Source organism: Coturnix japonica, chromosome 15 (assembly GCF_054131305.1).
Source record: "Coturnix japonica strain WE chromosome 15, WE-NBRP24, whole genome shotgun sequence".
NCBI lineage: Eukaryota > Metazoa > Chordata > Aves > Galliformes > Phasianidae > Coturnix > Coturnix japonica.
The window spans coordinates 16,550,770-16,568,312 of record NC_140677.1 but is presented as its reverse complement, the minus strand read 5'-3'; the positions used below and the strand labels follow the sequence as shown (position 1 = coordinate 16,568,312).

Here is a 17,543-nt window from a genome sequence, read left to right as displayed (position 1 = left end):
AGTGCTTTGTAAAACGCCAGCTGCTCCACCTAGGTACTGTTCTAAATGTTATCGCTGCTAAGCAGGTCCTTTCTGTTCTGATTTCTGGAACATATGCTCAGGCCTCTTTCAATGCTCTGTCTCCCTGTACACATTTAGCTGTAGCTCCTTCTGCTTGCCTGTAATCTTAGTACTCTCTTGAGCAGAGAAGACAGTAAGGTGAAGAGTATAGGGCATTTTGCCAGCTCCATTCCTCCTCTTTAAAGCTACAGAGCTGTGTTTGGGAACTTGTCAATAGAAAATACCACATTTTAATTGCAGTTTGTTGTGGTGTATGGGTGTTCTATTTTTAAACGCCTCCCATATTTATTGTTGAATTATGCTGCTACTTACAATGCAATGGAAACAAGAGGAATTACCTGGTACTCTGTTCATTTCTGTGTTTTTTCTCAATTCTCCAGCCCCAGAAGTCCTCGGTCCTGAGAAGTATGACAAGTCGTGTGACATGTGGTCTCTGGGTGTTATCACGTACATTCTGTAAGTATTTAAAGAGTCCAGACTAACAGCAACCAATTTAACCAATGTTGTTAAATCTGCATTTACAAGTAGTCAGTCACTAGGATCACACAACCTTCAGAAGAACATAAGCTTGCACTGGAGCTTCTAAGAGCTTTCCAAACTATAAAGCTTTTTTTGTCCACTCTTACAGCCTGTGTGGGTTCCCTCCATTCTACTCAAACACTGGGCAAGCTATTTCTCCTGGGATGAAGAGAAGAATTCGGATGGGGCAGTATGGGTTTCCCAATCCAGAATGGGCTGAAGTGTCAGAAGAAGGTAAGAATGCTCAGTGCCTCTGATGTGTACAGTGTCGTGTAGTGGAGAAGTGTTTACATAGCCCTTTTTCTAAGAACCTGATTTAATTTTATTATTATTTAATATTAGTTTTTTTGTTTAGTTGATTTTCTAAGGTAATAGAGAGGACTTGGAATTGAGACACTAGCCAGCAGCCAAAGCACTATAGAAAGTAAATGATGACTGAAAACTTTCTTTCAAATCCAGCTAGTGCTATTGAAAGCCCGAGTTAAACCCTCAGGAAACAAAAGTACATAATCCTGAGAAAGGGGATTGTCAGGGCAGCTGTAATGCAGCTAAATTGGAAGAAAGGAGAACTCTGTAAAGAACTCATTGAGTCTTTGTCGTCCTTGGTGATACAGCCAGCAAGGTTGGCAACTTTTTGTGCTAGCTCTTTGTGATGTGGCAGCTTGCCAGCCACCACTTAAATCAAGGTCAGCAATTTATTTTGTATGAGATATTGACCAAAACCTGCTGCTGCCCAGCTGTGACCTGAATGGGCTCAAACCGGTCCTGAAAGTGGATGGTTTTGATTCTGTTATTCTGACAGTCTCATAACCTGGAAGTCTCAACTGCCCATTGTAGAGAGAAGGGTCAAACATTTCTGAGCACATCTTCTTTCTAACAAAGCCCTTTATCCTACTGCTGTTAACATCTTGTCACATCTGCCGCTAAAGCACTAATAAGTTATCCTGGAAGAATACTGTGACTGTGGCACTGTAACCCCTCATGACTGAATGTGCAGTATGAACTACTGCACCTTGGTAGAGAAGATGTTTAATTTGTGGGTTTCTGGCTTAATATTTTGTCAGTATTGGATTTTGTTCATATTATAGTAGTTATTGTCACACTAGTAAAGCTTGATCAGAAAACATTTGATTGGAAAATGTGTAGAGTTTCCATATGCTGACCTCAGCGAAGTTCTCTACCTTTGAACCTATTAGTGTTTGGCTAGCTTATAGGCATTCTTTCAGGCTGCTTCTTTTTGCCCTCCTTTGTCTGGTTCTGTCATCATTTCCTTTGTCTTTGATCATCCCTGTAGCATGTTGTCTTTGGAGGCTACTTAATTTCCCACCAGCTTCCTGTAATCAGTGGGTTCTGTTCGTGGTTTCCTCCTTTTTAGAACCTAGTAGATTTTAGACTCCAGGTACTCTCTCCTGTACATCATCTTTGTGGCCTCTGTCATTAAAGTCCCAAAGTTCTATCACGGGCCCTTCAAAGCACATCGTCAGCTTTCATTTAATGCTGCTAAAGGAACATATTCAGAACTTTTCCTAGGTTCCCCCAAGGAAGTTATGATTCTTTCTGAACAGTGTCCCTTGGATGCAGTGTTTTCTGTCCATCCACATTACTGAATCTCTTGTTCAAACTCTTGCCATCTCTTATCTCAGTTACAGAGTTAGTACCTCTTGCTTTGGCCAGTGCTGTGTTCACAGAATGCTGATGTAAAGCCAGTTTATGTAACCCATTTCTTTGACTTTGTTGTCTTTTTAGTGGCCTCTCAGTTGTCAGAGCAGTTTATTGTCTTTGTCATCACAGCTAGTTTTTGTCTTCTGTCACTTCTCAAAACGTCAGCTTACACATTCACTCAGCCCGTAATGCGAGGCTTGTTGCTTTATTTTAAACCGGCAGCTTTATGCTCCTATCTTTCTCTTTTTCTCAAGTTCTTGCTCTCATGGCCGTTGGTTTTGTGAAGCAGACAGCATGCATGGAATCCTTTGTCTTTCCTTCTTTTCAGTTTGGGATATTTTCATGTTCTGCCTCTTCAGGCATAATAACCTCCCACACTATATATGGCTTCTTAACTTGGAGGCAATATTAGCATTTTGAGTTCTGAAAAATTGCCTTTCTTCATTCAGCAGGTCTTTGTGTTCTTAAGTTTTTTTTGGGACCGCAGTAGTAGACTACAACACACTATGTTGGTCCTGTTTTTCAGCCAAACAACTGATTCGCCACTTACTGAAGACTGACCCAACAGAGAGGATGACAATTTCCCAATTTATGAATCACCCTTGGATTAACGTGAGTTTCATGTAGCTTTTTGCAAGAGAGCAAGATGAATTCTTGCATGCAGAGCTTGCGGTGTAGCTCCACACATAGCACAGCAGGAGAAGGACAATTATTGCTCATAACTTAATTAACCTACTATACCCTTCCCAGAAGGGCACCTGCCTGTAGAACCACAGTTCTTCTTCATGTTACCAGAGGACACACAAAGAGAGACACCCACAGTAGCATCCTTGGAAGCAGAAGCAAAATGTAGCTATATCTTCTGTGAGCAGGCAGTTGCTGTTGACTTCAGCACATACGCGTGTTACTCCCTTTAAAAACATATAAAAATAAACTGTACTTACCTCATCGGTGCAGGATTTAGAGAGAGCTATTATTAGTGGTCTTAGGCACCATTGTGCATAGCTGTGTTAGCGTGAACAGAGTCTTATGTTTAGTGGGAATTCTCATCCTTGGCAGAGCCTGGGAAGTGCCCGGGGGGAGGAACAAGGTTTTCGGCTTAGTGCCCTGTGAGAGATTACCAGATAAGGTGCTACATGGAGCTATTATTGGTCTCGGTTCAGGTTTCATTCTGTAACCTGATGGGGTTTATTTTTCTTTTTTTATCTATTTATTTATTTATTTGTTTGTTTATTTTGGGATGGTGGGAGGTGGGTAGCAGTTCATTTAATTAATGCAATAGCTTTTCAAATGAGAGACAAGAATCCCATCACTTAATCAGGCTGAGTTTCAGAATATCGTCTCTGCTCCATAGGTATCACTCAAGGTAATCAAAACAATATCTTGTAGTTCTCATATTTGTGCCTAAAAGGAGGACCAGACATGTTTCTTACTGCCCCAAAAGTCATCAGCCAGGAACAAAACAGCTAAACAGCTTATACTGTAAATGCTCTTTTCTCCTTTAGTCCTTTCTCTGTCTTTGCTGTTTCTCAGGAGGGAGGGGCAGAAAAAATCGTGACTTATAGTCAGCATTTTTGTAATGCTTGTCTGAATATCTCAGAGCTCTTAGAATCATATGGTAATGTAGAGACACAGCATCCTGATGAAGCAGTTAGATGTCTTCATTTAGCTGAGAGAGCTGAGAAATTGAGATTACAAAGTCTGTAAAACTGGAACAGAACCTGGGCAATCTTACGTGGTTGTTTTGTTGGTTTTTTTTTTCTAGCCAAATAAAAGTGTAATTATTGTAGAGAATGAATACCTCCAGCTTAAGTGTTTGAAGGCTGGAGAAAAGGAGGTGTTCCAGAAGTCAGCAGGCGATGAATTTCACAGAATGAGTGCCTAATAGCTAAGGAAGCTACCACCTACAGCAACACATGGTACTTGAAATGTTCCTATAACCAGTTAATGAGGAGGAGATTGGAGATAGACTCCATGGACTGCTGCACCCAAGAGCTGTGCTCGAATACCATTCCTGGAAGAACACTCTAGGAGCAGCAGATTCACATTTTTTCACTGAACCTGTTGTTCCAATGCGGCAAAGGAAGGGAAAGTTCAACACAACTAATGTCTGTGTTCTTCCTTGTCTGTTGCTAAGTCTCTATGTAGGAACACATATAGGGAGATGCCTCTCACAAGCAGCAGTAGAGACTGTGTCTCCCCTCAGATGGAGGTTATAATGCTCTAGTTAGCTGCTAGGTGAGATGTATTCAACAAGAAGCAGTTGACAGCAGGTAGGAGGGAGCCTTCAGCACCTGTTCAGGGACATCACAAAAGCTGATCTGCTTCTGTTCCATTTCCCTCCCCCACCCGTACTCCCCTACATTTGCCAGCTGGGGTCCTTTTCCAGAGGACACAGGAGTTCTGCTTCCCCTTCTGTAACTGTTGCAGTAACTGCAACTCAATACAGTGAAGCTGTTGGCTGGTGGGGTGTAAGCGCTGCTTCCAGCAGGAGGCTCATTTTGCAGTGATGTATACAGTGATCTCCTCAGGCTTTGCTGACGTTCGGCTACCTGCAGCACAGGATGCCACAGCAGTAGACAGTGAGTTTGCATGGGAAAACATGGGGAAGGCAGACAATCAGAATGAAATGATGGTTTGGTTTATGGTCTGGCAAGGAATATTTCTTGCTGAATTTAGCTAGGAAACTGTGCTTGTGAAATGGAACTTTGTTTTAATCTAAAATATCTACCAATCTGCCATGTCAAGTGAACATAGATCTCAATTCTGTGTGGAAGAGCATTGCAAGCAATGCGCTCATTTTCTTCTCTACTGTGCCAGAATAATGAATCAGTACTTTGAAAAAGAGTACAGTCTCTTCTTTTGGGCACATTTATGATCTGGGGAACTGGGAATCGCTGTGAAGGTATTTTCAAGACAAAAAAATCCCCTACTACAAATCCTAGAAGATAAAGGTCAATTTAAGCACTTCAAAACAATTAATGAGCAGTGAAATGGCAGTTGTTAAAGATGGAAAATGTGCATAAAAAAATTACCCAACCCAGGATTATTGACTGAGCTGGAAGAGAGTGGAGTGGAAGAAACTCAGAGTTGCTTTCTTTCTCCCTGTGTTCTTTACTGATGCTGTCACACAGAGACCACCTTGCACAGGTTAGCTGTTATGTATTGGCTTGTGGAGTGATGGGAAGCATGAATAATGGGGGCACTGAAGGATGTTAGATAAAGTTTTATGTCCTCCATACGTGTAGAAGAGCTGTCACTTCCTAAGGTTGAGTTTGCAGAACCCATTTTTTGGTGCTTTTTGCTTTTCTCAGAGATCGATGGCAGTGCCACCAACGCCTCTCCACACCGCACGGGTCCTGCAAGAGGATAAGGACCACTGGGACGAAGTAAAAGTGAGTCACATGTTTCCTGTGGCCATTCAGATGAGAGATTAGATGGACTCTTTTCTCTGTGGATGCTCATTTCCTTGGAGGTTATGGTTATTTTGATGCAACCATGCTAAGCAATAGGACCTTAAAAACAGTCCTAGTCAGAATAATAGTGTGTATGATAACTGTTTAAGCAAGGAGAATGCTATCTGAGCTCTGCCTGACAGCCTTACAGCTGTGCAAAATATCAACAAAGAAAATGCTTATGATCAAAGGTCTTAATGATGCTACCTGCTGAGCTGCTGTATGTAGCACAGAGGAGAAGGGACAGTTTGGAGTTCATTATGGTGCAGTGAAGGATATGATGAAAATGGAGGGGGACAGGGTGGGAGGCGGGGTTGGGCTGCGTTCTATTTTTCTACTCTGTTCTTGTGTTGTAAAACAACATGAAATAACCTCAGCTGTGCCTTGTTCTGACAGTTTTAGTAAGGAGAAGGGAAAAAAGGAAGAAAAAATGTATCTGTCTTTCCCTTAATCGAACCAGGTGCCTCATCTGCTGTTTGTACTGATGGCAGTCGAATGCTTCCTGTGAAGTGCGACCATAGGGCAGACTAAAAGTTGTTTGCAAGCCTTAACTCTTTCATGCTGGCCTTTTTCAGGTTGCCATATTGTTACAGTTAATTCTGAACTTCCTGCACTTACAATACCTGGCATTTTGCTAATTGCATTGATCCTTTAAAGTATTCCACCGATTGCTGGTGTTATTTAAATCACCAGTGCGTAGCCTCAGCTACATTATGACAAAATGTCATAGGATTTAGGCAATATGTGCCTCCCAAGTTGAATGAATCCAGTAGATATTTTCTCCTAGGCTTCTTCACTTCCTTGAGAACTTGCATGTGTGCTCTGTGCAGGTCCCAGAGGTTGCTGGCATTCCTATAATATTCACTCTTTTCTCCTTTTCCGAACTAAATGCATGGGCATTCAGTGACTTAAGCTGTGAGCAAAAATCGGTTCTATTAAAAAGCTTTAATATTTGCCAGCACTTAAATGCTATTCCAAGCTGGGTCACATGCATTTGAAGTGTACACTTTTAAGTAACTTTGTGCGGACTCTTTATTCTGGTTCCTGCTAACCTACTTTAGTGCAAGGAGAGCAGCGCACTGACTCTGTTATGAGAAGCCTGGATTTAGCAGCTGCTGAAGGCCTAGAGCCAGGCAGCAAGTAACGCTGGGCATAGGGATATGGTGGAAATCAGGCCAGCAGAGCGTGGTCCTGTGTACCCACATGTGAAACATTGAATAGTTCCTCCTTGAATGAGTCCATGAGTAGAATGAAGCCTTTAGTCATAGCCCAGTGCAGCAGAAAGGATTTGGTTATCCCTGGCTGTAGCTTGACAGAGTTCTTTCTGTGCATTCATTACCTAGCAATAGCACAGGGAGGCCGTGCTCTCTCTGCCTCAGGGTGTTCAAGAGATTGAATTCTTTGGTTTCCAGGAGGAGATGACCAGCGCTTTGGCTACCATGAGGGTGGACTATGATCAGGTGAAAATTAAAGACCTGAAAACATCCAACAACCGTCTCCTGAACAAACGCCGCAAGAAACAGAAGCAGTCCGGCACCTCTTCTGCAGCCCCGGGGTGCAATAACCAATGAGAAGAGAAGCCAAGGACCTGTGGGTGGAGGGTAAATGTGTTAAAAGGGACAATGAATGAACAGTGAATGAGTACGATCAGCTCAGCTGACTGAGTACCACGAACTGGCAGAGACTGCAAAGAGGGAGCAGTGGGAAGATGACATTTTTTTTAATCTTGAATCAGGGCTTTGCTTATAAAGGCTACTTTATATGATATGATTCTGTTTGTATATTGCTAGGGAAGGTACAATGATACCAGAAACACTACGAGGTTTTGGTTTGGCTTTAACTGTGTTGGATAAGTGGAGAGAACAGGAGACAGCCTCAGCATGTTTGTGTGCTGAGGCTTTAATAGCCATCTATAAGAGTAACTTCTGCTGCCATTTTAAAACTCGGAAATAGAAAAAATGCCAAGTGTTCCACTTGTGTTGTAGGAGTTCAAATGTGAGTACTGAAAAAGGAGACAAATACCAATGCTTTTTGTATGAGTAGCACAGGTGCAGTCCTACTTTGGGTGTATGGACAGCATTTCATGCTAGAATAGATAAGAATAGTCAGTGTTTCCAAACACATCTCCTATAGCTGCAGAATATCGTCTGAGCAGTGAGCAGTTATTCCTGTTGTAGGAAAAAAGACATCCATACATTTCCATTTTCACAAGGTCTTCATGTAGTCTTACGTAATTTGGGTTTGTTGTGGCTTTTCCTCTAATGACGTGTTCATTTTACAAACATAAGCATTGTGTTGCATCGATGCCACTGTCAGATCCCTCTCTTGTGGTGTTTCTAATTTAAACAGAACTTTACACCAAGAGTTTTAATTAGGATTTAATTAGTTGCAAGTATACTGCCGAGAATACTGTGGTTCTTCTTGGATTCAGTGTCCAGGGTGTGTAGCTGGACGTGAACTGTGTGTGAGAGACTGGTCTAGAAGAGAGACTCCTGAAATTCAGGAGGAAATGGCACCTTCTGTGAGTAGAGCCCAGTGTCTGCCAGCATCCCCTCCAGCAATTACCTCCAGATCCTGTGCCTGAGATGTGCTCATCCAATCCACTTTGGGAGTGCTGGGGTTGGTTTGTTTCTTGGGAGCAAAGAGGGAGAGGTTGCTGCTTTATTTGTGATGTTCTGACAGTGTTTCTGGATCCAAAGATTTCCATCACCTGTGGGAAACTACCTTTAAGGATATACAGGTGTTGTTTGTTTTTTTTTTTTTACTGTTCTAATTCTTGTTTCATCGTATCCTGGCCCTGGTTTGCTAATTTGTTTTACTTCACGATCAAAATATTTTCTCTTGCTATTTGATGTCAGGCTTTTTCAGTTGAGGTAAAACAAACGCTTGTAAAAGTATTATCAGAGTCTAGAATGAAAATTATATGCTTCCAGTGATGCAGGCGAAAGCTGCTGTGTGTTGGCATAACGGTGCTGTTGTGTTGATAGCCTGAGAAGGTTAAAAGGAAAACGGGGCTCCGGGGAGGGCCTGAGGGTCAGATCTGACTGCAGTGGGTTTGTTACACCCAACAATGATCTGCTCAAGGCTTCCAACCCTTTCTGGAGAGTCTCCTTTCCATCTTACAGCATTGGATGAGGCCTCCATTCTTCTGTGTTCAACTAGGGTTTTATAAACTGATTTTAATAAATCACGTTCCAAGATTCCCTTTGTCATCCCTGCTTTTATTGATGCCGTTCGTATTGCCTTGCCAGGTCTGTGTGTAACCCTCCATCACACAGGTGCAGCCTCTGGCTCTGCAGCACCCCCTGCTGCCCCATTTCGGTCCCGGTGTCCCACCTGCTCCCATCCCAAAGCCCTTCTGGCTGCGTTCACACACGTTATAAAGGGCCCTGGTGTGCTCGAGGCGCAGTGGTTGGGTCTCTCCCCTTGGCCATAATAGTCTTTAGAGCCTCCTGAGTGGGGTCTGAATTTATGGCCTGGTTTTAGAAAGGACGGGCTATTATCAAACCCATTGTGCATTTGCGTATTCATCAGCCATATAGAGGAGGTAAAGAGCTGGGAAGGGAGAGCAGAAATGAATGGTCAATAGAGAAGGCCTCCAGGAAAACAGATTAAAAGGTCTATTTATTTCCTTCACAGCAGAAGCTGAAAAAGGGCTGTGCACGGTTCCCCACCCCCATTCCTTCCCATTGCAGTTGCCCATGGGCTGCGGCTGCCTCCTGTGCTGCTTCACTCTTCTCTCCTCTCCTGCACGTTCTCTCATGCACCAGCAGCTGCACGCAATGAAATCATCCCTGCTTCCACTTCTTGCATTGCTCGCTCTCCGACCTCTCTGGCTGCACGTGCCGTATGATGGGCCCCTTCTGACACGGTGCAGTTATAAACTAACATTAGTGGTAAGCTCCTGGCCTACTTTTATGTTATCTGTTTGCTTGAGCCCAGAACGTAGTCCTGGGATTGCTTTTCTCTCTTAACACTTCAGTGCCTAGAGTCTGGAGGCCCAATTATGTAACCACTTCTGACTTGTCTGACGTGAGGAATAATAAGAGTGCCGCAGACTCGATTTGATCTAATTTCCTGTCCTCTTTTCAATTCAGGCTTTGGTCTGCGTTGAGACAAAGGCGCTTTTGAGAACAAGGGAGATTTGGTGAGGAGGATGGGCCGAAAGCCTTTAAATATTTGAGTGTAGCTGTAAGTAGGTGGTAAAGCTTTAGATCAGTGTGAAAGGTAGGAGGGGGTGCTGACCTGTCCCCAGCTGCTCTGAGGTATCACCATGCCCAGCCTGAAGATGAAGCCAGCCCTGAGAAGCTTACTGTACTGAGCAGAGAACAGACCCTGCATCGCAGCCCCTGCACCCTCACTGACAAACACAACCAGGAGGTGAGACTGGGAGGCAGGGAGCGTGTAAAACCTCAAAGAAAAGAATATACTTCAAAGTTCTCACAGGCCGATGAGCGAGTTGACTTGAGGTGCATACTTAAATGCTCCCCTTACCTAGAAAATTGAGGCCGGAGCAATCCGAGGTAATAAAATGCACTGATGAAACATTTCCCTGAAATCTTTACGGTAGGTATGAAAAATCTTTTGAGTATCACAAACAGTTTTAAAATAGGAATGATTCCAGTCTGTCTGGTTAGGTGAATTTAATGGGGTCAAGGGAGTAGAAAGGGGAATTACGAGTAAGATGGGAAATGTCTCCTGTAGCCCTGTATTACAACTGATGTTTTTGCTGCAGGTACTACCTCCGTTCTGACATTGCAGGATAGATGCAACTTCTATATTAGAGCCTGTTTTTTCCACTGGAGGAGGAGGATGTTTCTGCACTCTGGGGAAATGTGGAAGCTCAGCAAGGATAACCCCATGCCTGCAGATGAATACCCATATTGATAAATCTGTAAGCAAGGAAGCCATGGCAATAATGTTACTTCAAAACTTCCTGCCTGGTGAGTCTGCCAGATGCCAAGATCTCCCAGGTCTGCTCTCACCGCATACAGGCACAGAGATGTTGCTGTCAGTGGGTTTCTCCATATTGCTGGAGACTGCTGAGAAGCAATTGCTGAATGTGCTGCAGCATTTTTAGCTTCTTGGAGTCAAAAGAAAAGAAACACGCCTTTTGAATAGCTGGAAGTGACGTGAAGGGCCAGACTATCTGTTGTCTGAAGGGGGGGTTATTCCTGACAGTACCACGTGGGCATCTTGACCATGCCACGATTCAACTTCTGTGTCTGATAATAAATGTGTTTGAGCTGTGCAAGTCTGCAGGCCCCAAATTAGTAGTGAAATCTCTGCTGCTCTGGCAGCATGCTGTTTTCCTCCGCATCTCCTGGAATGTATTTATTTGGTCCATGTTTGCAAGCCCTTTAGTGCTCTTGATCCCAGGGCTGCACTGAAGCTCAGTAATTAAAAAAAAAAAAATCATAATTGTCTTCAATTTTAAGCTTCAAAACCTCAGAATTTTACTGCATTTGAGATCATTACCGGTATTGCTGTTGCTACAACTGCTTCTTTATCACACCTTCTGTTTGTAGGGAGCGTGTGTCTTTTGGGGGATGTGTCTTTTTGCTTTCTTCATCTTAGGAATTCTGTCGTGGTTTTGCCATGAAATGGTATGGATGTTTTGCCTAATATTGTTCTCTTGAAAATTCCAGGCTAATCTGTCTGGGATACATGGAAGATGCTCTCAAGAGACATTTCTTATTGCTTAGCTACTGAAACACCTGCTAAAGCTGAGCTCTTTAAAAAAAAAAAAAAGAAAAAACCTGAAAATTATTTAAATGCGAAAAAGAGTGGGTTGATCTGGAAAAGAAACTTCTCAAAAGGCTAAAATTAGAATAGAATGTGTTAGGAGAGAAATACTGGTGGGGGAGGAGGACTGAGGTTTTTAAAATAAAAGTGCTACTGAGTAATGAAGGAAATTCTGATTAGGATACTCACAGTTGCTCCAACCCAGAGCAATTACTGACTTATAATAATGATGTTTCTCTAAAGATAGATATACAGTAAAGACTTAGGTTTTATTTTTTTCTGGGGTAGTCGAAAGCAAGACTCAGCTTGATGTTTATAAATGAGGTTTTGGGGCAAATCCTGTTACTGTCCCAAATAAATGGCTCTTTTTTTAGAGTAACTGATAACTGGAGAAATGTGCTTCAGGTTTGAAATATGCTTTGCTGTTGAAGTTCAGCTGTTCCAGAGTTGCGTGAATGAGCATCCTTTCTGCTTGCAGAAATCTTGTCAAGGTGAGGTAAGCTTTCTTTTCTTTGCTTATAGAGACTTTATCTTCCTATCTTTCCGTTCATCGCTATATGTTCAGCTTTGGTCTTGAGTAGTAAAATCTAAGCAGTTATCTCACGGCTGCCATGTTCCACAATGCAGTGCTTTTTATCTTTTGGTCTCAGTTACAGTTCTACCACCTCTTTTCTTCTAAACTTATTGTAGTACTGTTAAGTATTGGAAGACTTTCAAGGAATCCCACAAGCAGGAGGTAAGGATCTCCACTGTGTGTAAAATGGCAAGGAACAAGTCCCAAGCAATATATAATAGGACGAAAAATGTCCCTCTCTGAGAGGATAAAAGAAGATCTCAACAAAGAAATGAACTCAACTAAAGGTGAATACTTTTTCATCTGATTTGAGAAGGGGCGGTGGCATTGTCGAGAGGTAACCCAAAAGGATGCTGGTCTTCTTTCAGAGTGATAGAGGTTCCCTCCTTGATGGTGTGACATGCAGCTCTGCCACGCTCCCATTGCTGAAAGTTCTTCAGAGGTTGCTGCGTTTCCCCCATCACAGTGCTGTGATAATGTGGGGCTGTAAGAAGTGCCATCAGCCCTTTCAGCTGTTGCCCAGGAGGCTTCAACCTCAGCTTTGTTCAGAAGAAACATTTCAATTTCATAGGAAATTCTGTTCCCATTTCCCATGGGATTTAAACCTTTTTCAATCACCTCTGTTAAGTACCCTTCTATGGTCCTGAGTCACAGCACTGTTATTTTTAAATGCCTTGGAGTTGGTCATACATTAACTTGCTGAGAAGTAGCCACTTAAATACTTCCATTTCTTCCTCTTGACTTTTGCATCTTTGTTTGGAATACTTCACTTAGCCACAAAGAGTAAAATGGGATGGACTAATTCTCTTCCTTTTAAATCCCTTGATTTTATTAGTCTTAATTTTGTTGGATATATTTTACACTGCTTTGAAGCAATGGGTGCTTCAAATGGTCCACTGCTTCCATTGCTCTTCTTTAGAGAGACTTGACTGCAGTATTTCTGGTTCTTCTCTAGACAGTGGAAAAAAATAGTCCTACAGAGCATTTTCCTATAAGATATTTAAAATCCGGGGAGTAGGAAGGAATTGAATTTCCTGATTTAAAGTGACTCAGCCAGGGCTGCCTCCTTGTTTCGTAATAGCTTCTCTGCATCTAGCTCTAACCTTGGCTGGCGCTAGGTAGAGCTATCAAATGTTTTCTCGATTAACTTGTCTTTCTCACACACACAGTTGGTTTTGAGCTTTTCCTTGTGGATCCTGGAGCAATTACCTGGTTAGCAATCATTAACTGCAAAACTAAACTGCAACGCTCGGTGTCATAAGGAGACCCGAGCTATTACTTGAGGCTTCCTTCATTGCAAATTATGGCAATTCTATGCCTGACTGACAGGATCTCAGTAATAACAGGATAATAGTTTGTTGATATTGCTTGTTTTGATAGCATATCTAGTCACACACACAGCAGACCAAACCTTCTTCCCATAATGTCAGTCATATAGAGAGTTTGTTTCCTTTCTATATGACTCCTGGGTGTTGGTGGTTCACTTTTTGTTTATTTCCCACCATAAGGAAGTAAGGCTCTTATTGCCAATGAATGTGGCATGGTAGCATACCTCTGTCATTTCTTTCCCATCTACCACTGGACACCGCTTGATGCAAAGCAAAGAACATCCTGTGGTGTTCTACACAAGTAAATGAAGCGTGAGAGGACAGTTTTGATCAGTGCTTGTTCTTCAGCTCTGTAGGAAACCAGTTTTGTGAGAAGCTGTTTGGCAAATCACATCCCATTGTCCTGGGAGCAGACCTAGTCCTGCACAAGGACAGAAGGAGTTTGTGACCTGCCAGGCTTGGAGTCAGACTTGACATCTTACAAAGACCCGAGCAGCCCAGGTGACATGGACCAATGTGTTCTGGCAATATCAGAGACCAGTGATGTCCCATCATTCCGTCCACCCTGCCCAGTGTGGATAACATGGTCTCATCTAGAAGGATTCAAGGATGTACACAGCAGCTTCTACAAGTGTTTGGGCCCTTTTGGGCAGTTGTCACAACTGGAAGAGATCAAATGTCATGATATGTGACCAAGACTGTATATATACCACTTCTGTGATGGAGACTGTTACAAACTGCTTCCCATTATGCCATAGGAGCAGGAAGAGAAATCATCAGGGAACAGCCAAATGTTGAGTTCAGTTTTCTGCTGGACTGTATGTTCAGCTCAGGAATTGAATGTCAGCCCTCCTTGATATAGAAATTAATGGATTCTCTTTGAAAGGAGATCAGAGAAGAACGTGTTCAACTGTGTGCTCGAGTGCAGAAATATGAATGTTAGACTAAATTTCAAAATCTCACCGTGTGTAACAGCAAAGAGGGAAAAACATGGAAAGCTCGTGTGCAAACTTGGCATCATGCTTTAACTTGGCAATGGTTCACAATAACCTGATTGTTATTTAAAATGCTTTCTGTAGGCACTAAATACTATTTTATAAAGAATCAGTGCAGTATTTCTGCCCTTGAAAGTTGACAGGAGCTTATTAAACACCTTAAGGTGTTTCAAATAATAGTACTGAGATACAGCCTTCCTGTGCTTCCATGAGCGGCAAGGAATGTGAATGTGGAAGCAGTAGGGATGAAGCAGGGGCTGTGCCAAGCATCACTTCATCCATAACTGTTTCTGCAGCACTGTCAGACTTAGCAGCTGCTGGGCTGCAAGGGAGAGTAAAACCCAGGCTTTCAGAATGGCAGAAGTTAGACCTTGAATTCCTATAGTTCCTGCACTGGAGGGCAAAACCGAGGCCACAGTAATTTGTTTCTCATTTAGTCCTTCGTCTTCTATCTTTATTCTTGTCACTAGAGATAGGATCACTCTGACAGCTGTAAAATTTATAAAGGGAGAGTAGGACGTTTCAGACACTTGCCTGCCTTATGTGTGATAAATGAAGAGCCTTGTCCGTGCAGGGAGAGTGAGCTGCACAACTTGGGGCCTGAGTTCCAGCAGAGTATGAGGCAGCAGCCTGACCTTGCACTGCTGGAGATGGGCTCTTGTGTCTGGCATCAGTGGTGCCTGGTGTTTATCATATTATTTTTTAATCATTTTTAATAGGGAAGGTGTGGTCATGTTAAAGACTCCTGTGCTGTCTTTTCTCATGTTGTGCCTGTACTTCCCTTCCCACTGTTTTCCTGGACTTTCTCATCTTTACCCTGTTATTGGGAGCAAGCATTTTCAGCTTATCTTCTCACCATGTAGTGTAATTACTGGCAGACCCAGGCAGGGCTACTGACAAAGAGGAGATAATGTCCCTTTGAACGTCCCCAATTAGGATAATTCTGGTTTGTTTTTTTTTAGCTGTTCATTCATTAGCAGAGAAGTAAACACTGCAGACAGAAGGCTGTGAAGCAGAGTGTTTATTCACTTGTTTTCTAGCCTTCTCTATCTGGATTAATGAAATGACTCACAGACAGTAATAGCATGCTTGGGAAAAGAAAAAACAACAAAACACAACTGGAGGTGGGACATGTGAGGCCACAGCTTGGTCAGGACACCCACATCTCACCATACCTTCATTATAGGACTTGATTTTCTTTATTAAATGTAAATGATGGATCAGTTGTAGAGACAGCCAGCACCCCCAAGGCAACAGAATCAAACTGGCATCTAATAAGTGCAGGTTGGTTCAGGTGTGTGTGTGAAAGGAAACTATTGCTGGTGAGACTGTAAGACTAAGCAATTGCTTATGGGTGACTGTGCAAAATTACTGACTAAGTGTTTTACTGCCTACCCTGGCTCTTTGACAAAGAGGGCACAGTGTGCACCATGCTCAGGTGAGTAACACCTGGGATTGCTCAGCCTCTGCATGCTACAACTTACTCTGTGCAGTTTCAGATATGCCAACGACACACGCATTGCTATTGCCATGAAAAGGTGAAGGTGGAACAGTGAGAGTGCTCTGATTTCAAAGGTACTCAAGGGTTTGTTGACCTTTTACAGTTTGGATTGGAAATACTTGGAAAGGTTACGTGGATTTTGTGCAGAGAAGGAAACAGAGAACACAACAAGATATCACAGATGCACTTTCAATGCTGGACCATCATTCCTCTCTAGCAGATGAAGCATGGGAAGATTTTTGCTTAACAGCAGGATTTTTCGGCAAGGCTGAACAAACTGACAGCAGGGCAAGAGAGGAATAATAATTGTGGAGATTCTAGTAAGAGCTAATTATAGCGAACACCACCAGGCAACTCTGAAAGGAATAAAGAAAAGCACCTCTGTGATACTTCCAGATACAGAAAATACAGCTCAGCCTTTGTATTAGTTCCTGAAACAATGATTGTTTGTATTATTTAAAGGGAGATAACATGTACAATGCAGTCTTAAAGACCTCTTTGATTACGGCCGATTCACCATGAGAGTACCTATCACAGAAAGCCACCAACCAGCTCCGACTCCTTCAGCTGTTTAATTTATAAATTCTCCAAAAATTGGTTTATGTTTCGCTATTTATTGTTACTTTATGTAATGCTGTTCAGTGGTGGTGTCTGTGTTATGTTTCATTTTAAGTGCTGGTGTTGCTGGGGTGGAGATTGAAGCCACATGAGGCAAAAAGAAAAAGCAACAATGAAGGGGATGAAGCTGGAGAAGCAAGGGGAGCTTGTCAAAGCCTGTAGAGAAGAAGAGAGGATAATTAATCAGACAAATGGAGACAGAGAGCAGGTGTGCAGAGAGTGTAGTCTGATGGGAGCCAAGAGCGGTGCAATGAAAATGAATGTCAGCAGAGGTGAGTTTTTCTTTATTTCAGAAATGGTAAACTCGGGCAATGGAAGTTTTCTTTGTCAGTCTGAATTTTTTTAAAGCCTTATAAACATTCATCAGATCGGTAACGTTTTAAATGTTTTTGAATAGCAAATTGTTTATTTAATAGAAGTGAATCGGTTCAATGTTGGCCCTTTAAATAATGGGATATGAAGCCCCCTCAAGAAGCCTTCGAATTCCAGTGAACGGCTGAAGTGTTGTACTTGAAAAGTAGTTTCTGTAATAAGGGGAGAAAAGGGGGAAAATATTAAAGATGCTCAACTGGAAAAAATAAAGGGGAATGTAGGGCAAGGGCAGAACAGTTTTCCCCTGATGTGTTTGTAAAACAAACACTGTAGTATTTAGGTCAGTGCAGGAGGCAAAAAATATGGTTTGAAAACCAAAGTCAAACTGAGCAGTTAGGAATCATGTTTAAGCAGACAGACGAAGGTCAATCCTCCCGTTTCTCTGTGCAACAAAGTTGTGTCACCTACTTTGCCAAGGAGCAAGAGTGTGGCTGACAACCCCAAAGACCATCAGAAATGGAAATTCATTCACTGCTTTTGCAAGGAGAAGCAGCTGGTACAGCTCACTGTTTTGAGATGGGAGGGAAGTGCTCTTTGGTTCCATGTTTACTTTGCAGTTCCTTCACAGAGCTGCGAAGGAGCCTGTTGCTGTATTAAGGCTTTTTAAGTCTGTCTGCACTTGTTCTCTTCTCAGGGCAGTACTGCAGTATTTTCCTCAGTTTTGTTGTTCCTTGGAACTGGGAAGGGATGAGCAAACAATGAAGGACTGAAGAG

At 42.6% G+C, this 17,543-nt stretch overlaps 1 protein-coding gene across 5 annotated transcripts in view; it reads left to right on the top strand.

The window, feature by feature from the left end:
- The window catches only part of MAPKAPK3 (MAPK activated protein kinase 3), a 38,543-nt gene extending 29,647 nt beyond the window's left edge, over window positions 1–8,896 (top strand). For 4 of the 5 annotated variants that reach the window (XM_015874496.3, XM_015874498.3, XM_015874499.3 and 1 more), the window contains 5 exons: window positions 441–516; window positions 689–813; window positions 2,768–2,853; window positions 5,556–5,636; window positions 7,109–8,896. In XM_015874496.3, coding sequence (XP_015729982.1) covers window positions 441–516; window positions 689–813; window positions 2,768–2,853; window positions 5,556–5,636; window positions 7,109–7,267 — 527 coding nt within the window. In that variant the 3' untranslated portion in view covers window positions 7,268–8,896. The remainder of the gene's footprint in view (window positions 1–440; window positions 517–688; window positions 814–2,767; window positions 2,854–5,555; window positions 5,637–7,108) is intronic. The other variant, XM_085516597.1, reaches the window with a different exon arrangement.
- Window positions 8,897–17,543: the final 8,647 nt, after the last annotated feature.